The sequence below is a fragment of the Montipora foliosa genome, chromosome 12 (assembly GCF_036669935.1).
Source record: "Montipora foliosa isolate CH-2021 chromosome 12, ASM3666993v2, whole genome shotgun sequence".
NCBI classification, from domain to species: domain Eukaryota; kingdom Metazoa; phylum Cnidaria; class Anthozoa; order Scleractinia; family Acroporidae; genus Montipora; species Montipora foliosa.
The window spans coordinates 39,832,025-39,838,526 of record NC_090880.1 but is presented as its reverse complement, the minus strand read 5'-3'; the positions used below and the strand labels follow the sequence as shown (position 1 = coordinate 39,838,526).

Genomic DNA, 6,502 nt, shown 5'->3' with positions numbered 1-6,502 from the left:
TGTTAGCCTGCTTTATGCAAAACAAATATTGATACACAGTTTTTAGGAAGAGCAGAAGGAAGTTTTCAGGAAATGTTGATCGAGAATAGAATATTTTGCCATCTGCAACAGAATTTGCGACAAAACAAGCAAACAAGTTAAAGTTTAAACCGAGAATATAAAAAGTTACCATCAGCGAAAAATACTTTGGGAGATTTTTGCTCCTTTCAATTTTTTTATTGTACATTTGTGTGCACAAGTAAATTGTGAATCAAAAGTGACATCGAATTTAGCGGGCGCCGTGATCAAGTTACCTCGCATGTTTACTCGCGAAACAAAGGGTACATCTGTGTCAAAACGATGGCAAGACTCTGGGTTTTTGTTTTCTTAGTTTGTTTGTTTTTTTTCCCAAGTGTTTTAAAGATTGACAAGAAATGTGCGAATTCAACACAAAAATCCAAATCACCAAACTCTTCAGGCTGACCATTGTTTCTGCAAAGTCAAAAATTAAAACTCTCCTAGAGGAGGTTATTTATCACCAGGTAATTCTATCGTTTTGGAAATAGCAGCTGCTTTATTATTCATCAGCGTCACACATTCTTGCCTATTTTGGGACTCATGTTTTATGCACGCGCTGCGGGCCTATCGGCACCACGGACTTACACTCTTACAACCCGGTGACAGTATGTATTGCACTTACGGTGCACTACCACAAAAACAACATTTATTTTTTAACAAAATACGATCAATATTGTGTGACGTAAAAGTTACCATAGCCATGGGAAGGCTATTGAAAACGCATTCAATAAGGTCAGAGGCCTGCCTCGCAGGCTTCAGTGCTACTGGATAAGCATCAGTGGCATACCTTAGTAGAGACTCATTTGACTCAATCGTCAGGTTGCTAGACACATTGAAGGTTTCCATGGTTACCAGCACTCGCAAAGGAAGGTGAATGGGTCTTCGAGAAAAAGGAACTTGATTAGATAAGTCACACATGGAAATGAGCAGATGGACAAATTGGGATTGGATGCAAGACCCTTCTGCTCTAATCTGTCACCTGTTGAACTTTAATTGAAGTCAACTACAGCAGGTGCAAAATACACTCTTCTAGATAAGAGATGGGTCTCAGGTCAAATAACCCACAAAAATGGACGGTCAACCTGACAAATAACCCGGACCATTCCTCAAAAATCCCAAAAACGTTTCCAATATGCCACGTATGAAACTAAACTCCCTTTACTCTAAAATCTGGCATTTCAACAAGTTTCTGAGACAATAAATAGCAAGATAATTGCAAAGTTTCAGTCTCTTCAACGCCTTTCCTTTTAAACTTACGGGACGATTTATTGCAGCCGAAATACACTCGAATAGTCTCGGGACTTTGAGAATCACACCTCTCAAAGTGGAACTAAACCTCTTGTTAAATGTGGCGGAATCGAGACAAAGTTGGTCATTCGTCAACACCTCCCCCATTTAATGGCTAGGGATAGCACGTGATATTTTTCGAAGGGAGCTCCTAGTGGTCCCATTTGCTGGCTTGTTGGCCTACCAGCAAGATAATTTTCCCTGTAGTATTTACACTCTTCCCTTCCCCACCTCAATTCCGTTTGTGGTAAGTATTCCACTGATTGACTCATTATGACAGTGTTACCATTTAGTGCTGAATGCTCCAACAGTTGTCATCAACGGTTTTCCTCGCCCGTCACATGGCTCTCTTGCTCAACTTACCCTTAAGGACGGTGCCTACTATTGTTATTGTGCATACCTTCTGCGCATCTCGAGATACTCGGATTTCCTATGGCTGGTGCTTATCAATACAGGGATATTTTTGCCGCGGTTCGAAACTACGCGGAGAAAGCAGAACTTAGCAAGTGATCTTGGTATCCAAAAAGAAAATTGGGGGTAACCACGCATTTTTCAGAGATAATTAAGCTTCAATTTGCAAAAGAACGCCCCAAAATGCTCTGTATTTGAAAGATTTTTTCAAATATTGTTGATTAATTATCTTCAAAAAATGCGTGCTTACTCCCAATTTTCTTCTTGGATTTCAATAACACTAGCTTTTCCCGCATATTCAGTAAACGGCGCACAAATCTTTGAATTAGTAGGCACCGTCCTTAAGGAAGCAACTCAGAAACTCAGCTGTTGTTGACAAGTTTAATTTGAATACATTATTTATATGCACGGTCTAAAAGCTGAAAACCTTCAATGAACCTTGTACAAAATATGAAATATTTACCCTTGTTGACAATATAACCAGTAAGACGCAATACTTTGGAAAACTTTGCTGTCACGGTGAAAGCTCTTCTTTTCCTAATTGGTTGTTTTACATGTGACGTCACGGCGGCCATGTTGGATGGCAAAAACAATAACCTGTCTTTCCGCTGGGAACTAAACTTTATTATTATGCCAATTCTGCGAAAATAAATTGTACAGGCCTTTTCCGAGTTCATGTCTGCCTCCTCCTCAATGCGAGTCTAAGTGCGAAGTTTTTCTTATGAAAATTAGTTTTTATTCATATGTAAAGTAGACCTAATTACCACCACAAAAACTTCGAACTTAGACTCGCTTTGAAGAGGAGGCAGACATGAACTCGGAAATGGCCTATTGTCTTGCCATCCAACATGGCCGATGTGTCACATGGATGCAAACCAAGAATTGCGGTTTTTTTTGGTTCAGCATTAATTAGGGAAAAGCATGTACAAGATTGGGACACACCTATAATCAATAGCTCCTTCCGATACATGCGTGTGAAAAACTGTCACAACAGTTGGGGTACTAAAGCCAAGAACTGGATCGTCCTTCACGTCAAAGAAGTTTGTGATCTGAAACAAAGTCATATGTTTTTGTGTCAATTCTTGTTTTAACCCCATTTACACAAATTTTGGTATTTCACTCTACATGACGTCGGATACCAATTTTTTTTTCATCCGTATAATTTTATTATTCAAATCTTTCACTTGATGCCGTCGACACTTTCCGAGAAAAATATGGCACAATAAAAGGAACTTGGGTGGCATTCTGCGAGTGATAAATCGGGTGAACCACTTATTTTCGAGCGGATTAACATTTTCCGAGCGCAGTTTTCCGAAGTTTTTACTTAAGGTAACGGTTAAATGTTATAATTTTAATATTCCGGATTTTTTTTCACCAGAGCCATTTGCGCGCATTTAATCTTCTTATTCGAATTCACGTGTTGTTTATACATTTGTGGAGAACCTTGCGCTCTTTGGCCTTAGAAAGCTCCAGGAAATACCATTATGATAATTTTTTGTGTTGGTCAAGAATGTACAATGTACAGAAAACACACCTGTGTGAGCCACAGCTGTTTAGAAGAAAGCATTCTATGGCGAAGAGTGCACCTTCGAAGTCCCAAAGAAAACAAAATTTCCTGCAATTTTAAACAAAACTAAATAGCCATCCAAAATTATTGTTTTATGATTTGCCCGAGGCAGGTTGTAACTACAATAGGACAATAGCTTCGAGGGAAGAGGGGGAGGGGAAACCAGAGTAGTACCCAGAGAGTCAGGTTGAGATCAACTGAACCCCAGCTCCAGGTCAGGCTCCAAGGAAGGGAAGAAGAGAGACCCTGGGACGAGGTTGCCCTAGCTCACATACGATAGGCCATTTCCGAGTTCATGTCTGCCTCCTCTTCAAAGCGAGTCTAAGTGCGCAGTTTTTCTTATGAAAATTAGTTTTTCATTCATATGTAAAGTAGAACTAATTAGCATCACAAAAACTTCGCACTTAGACTCGCTTTGAAGAGGAGGCAGACATGAACTCGGAAATGGCCTATTGCAGAGTTGGGAGGCGAAGATGATGACCACTACAACAGCCTGATTTACTCAGTCTAATGCAGCTTGCAGCGCCCTATGTCGTAGGAAATTCAACTGAAGGGCAACCTTTCAAATGACCATTACCAACGCGATGTGGAATTCAACAGGGAAACCAACGAAGACAAAGGCATCAGCGAGCGCAGGCAAAAGACATGAGGGACTTTACGATCTACGACGCGGTCGTCAACGAGAACGCCACGAAACAACAATATGATTGGTTAAAAGAGGAAAAAAATCGTGCTGCACGTGCGGCACGCGTTTTAACACATTTTCGTGCTGTACTCTGCACAACAACGACGTGAAATCACCAAATTTGAGGTTCTGACGGCAACGCGAGCGCACAAATGCAAGTCTTTCATTCTCTATTTTTACTCTGAAACCGCTCGTACCAATTTATTTTTAGGCTACTTCGCCCACATTGTACGACGCGAACGAGATGGCCTAACCGCGAGAAACTTACGCCGATAGTGCAAAGTTATACTTTGAGGTGACGTTTTCGTTGACGTCGCCGTCGTAGATCGTAAAGTCCCTATTTTTAAGCCACGAACGCAAACCGAAAGCGCGAGGCAATCCAGTGGAAAACTAAAGACACCATTCGACAATTTCAATCTGTGCACACCCTACGCACATCTATGTAAAAGTGTGTACAAAACACTTGGCCACCATTTAACGTGAGGTATGATATTTTATACTCTGGATGGTGACTTATCCATCGGATAAATGTAAATGTAAAAGCTTTGTTTATAGTGGAAGTGCAGTTAGCTATCAAGCTAGTTCACAGGCACTCCACTTTTAATAATCTGAAAGAAACAATTGAAACGCAACATAAACATGATTAAGAACCCCAACTCGGACAATTGGAACAAGAACTGAAGTACATGTATAGTTTTAACTAGTAGCGAGGTTTTAACAACTGGGACAAGAAGTACAGTTTAACAAGTAGCCAGATTTTAACAAGCGGAACAAGAAGTATAGTTTTAACAAGTAGCCAGGTTTTAACTACTGGGACAAGAAGTATAGTTTTAACGACGGAATGAAATTACCTTAATGTTCTTGTTGGTGTCTGATGAAACCTTTATAGCAAAGGCAAACATTGGTTCACCAGTTTTCCCGTCGGAATGTCTCATGCCCGGTTCAGTGTGATAAAGAGTGGACTGAAGTTCAGCACCGCTGAAAGCCGACTCCATAGAAGTGTGGGCTCTCTGTGGTACAAAAGGAGCGTGTTGAAACGACACCTTTTGCGAGTGAAGGCACAAGTAGCTGAGATCGACTTGGCTTTTATAACAAGCCGCTATGAAAAACATCACGTCGTTAAATTCAGCCGCTATCTCCCCTAGCACTTGGTCAGAGCAGGAGGTAAAATCCGTAGAACTGGAAGTTGACGATAAAGCCTGAAAAGCGGAGAAGTACCAAAAACTGGTTACTTTAATCCAACTATTTTCAAATATGGTAAAATTTTCGCGAAAACTTTTGCAGCTGAAAAAACTAAGAGTGTTACCCTGTAGTTCTCAACAAAGCCTTTCATAAAAGCTTCGGGAGATATTTCGAGTATAAAAGAATTATTCTTTACCCGTGCACATTTGATTTGTACAGTCATAAGCTGTTTTCCCTCGGAGCCTCAAGGTGGTGCCTCAAGGGTAAATGTCAATATTATTGAAAGAGTGGTGCTTACCGTGTGCAAGTGTAGACATTCCCAGCGCGTGGGTGCACTAATTCTCGCGCGACTCGAGCGTGCGCACGAAATATCTTAAAAAGCGCGCGCTTACGAATTCCCCGTGCAAAAGCACCAATCCCAGGCACGATGCTTCTGTCAGACTTTTGACCCAAAAAGAAAAATCCTAGCCTCACCTTGCTATTAGGGAAAATTGCAAGTCTAGCTTTACTGACACTGAGTGCGAATGTAAATGCAGTTTGACCATTTGGAATCGACGCGTTTCGCCTGTACTTGTTCTCCAATGATGTGAAGTTGCTGCTGCCTTCTTCGGACGAAGATGCATCTGTGTAAATGCAAAAACGAAACATCGGTTAAGGCATTAATAGGACAAACTCACCTGAGCTGATACAGAGGAGTTACAAGCGATAAGGTTTGGTACTCTGTGTACGAAGCCACTCCCTGGACATGATTGAGAGGTCTATAAGATTTAAATAATGATAATTACCATCATCATAACTTCGCAGTCCTGATCTGCACATAACAAAACGATCGGGTCCTTGAGCCTGTAGCATCTGGCTTGCCAGGTCTAACCCTCCGCCAATACTGAATCCACCCGGGTCTAGACGGTCGGTAGGGGAAGGTGCCATCGGTTCCCATAACAACAGGTCACTGGCCAACCTGATGCAAGAAAACAAATTAATGACGAGTAAAGCAAAATATATCTGTATCCTTAAAACAGATGGCTAAGGTCTACCGAGTCATTTTTCCGTTCCACTTGTATGTCGCCAAATCAAAATTGAAGTAAATGCTCTGGCCAATTACAAACATGACAGAAATTCAAACGAGCAAATCACAACTGAAAACAAAGAAAAAGAAATGCAGCTGACGATAAGCGCGGGAAAACGCATGCGAGCAACACGTGATTGGGGCTTACATCTGATTGGTTGAGAATGTGGCAGGAGCTATTTCAGACAACAACCAAGCGTTGTAAAGCAAAACAAAGACAATCCCAACATCATCTTGCTACTAACTT

The 6,502-nt window shown here is 41.2% G+C and overlaps 1 protein-coding gene across 1 annotated transcript in view; it reads right to left on the bottom strand.

Moving 5' to 3' along the window:
- Positions 1-6,502, bottom strand: part of LOC137978884 (autophagy-related protein 2 homolog B-like) — a 43,285-nt gene that overhangs the window by 16,691 nt on the left and 20,092 nt on the right. Inside the window, exons 18-23 of the mRNA XM_068826000.1 lie at positions 5,975-6,147; positions 5,664-5,812; positions 4,859-5,206; positions 3,290-3,370; positions 2,698-2,804; positions 845-937 (exon numbers count right to left, since the gene is read on the bottom strand). Coding sequence (XP_068682101.1) covers positions 845-937; positions 2,698-2,804; positions 3,290-3,370; positions 4,859-5,206; positions 5,664-5,812; positions 5,975-6,147 — 951 coding nt within the window. The remainder of the gene's footprint in view (positions 1-844; positions 938-2,697; positions 2,805-3,289; positions 3,371-4,858; positions 5,207-5,663; positions 5,813-5,974; positions 6,148-6,502) is intronic.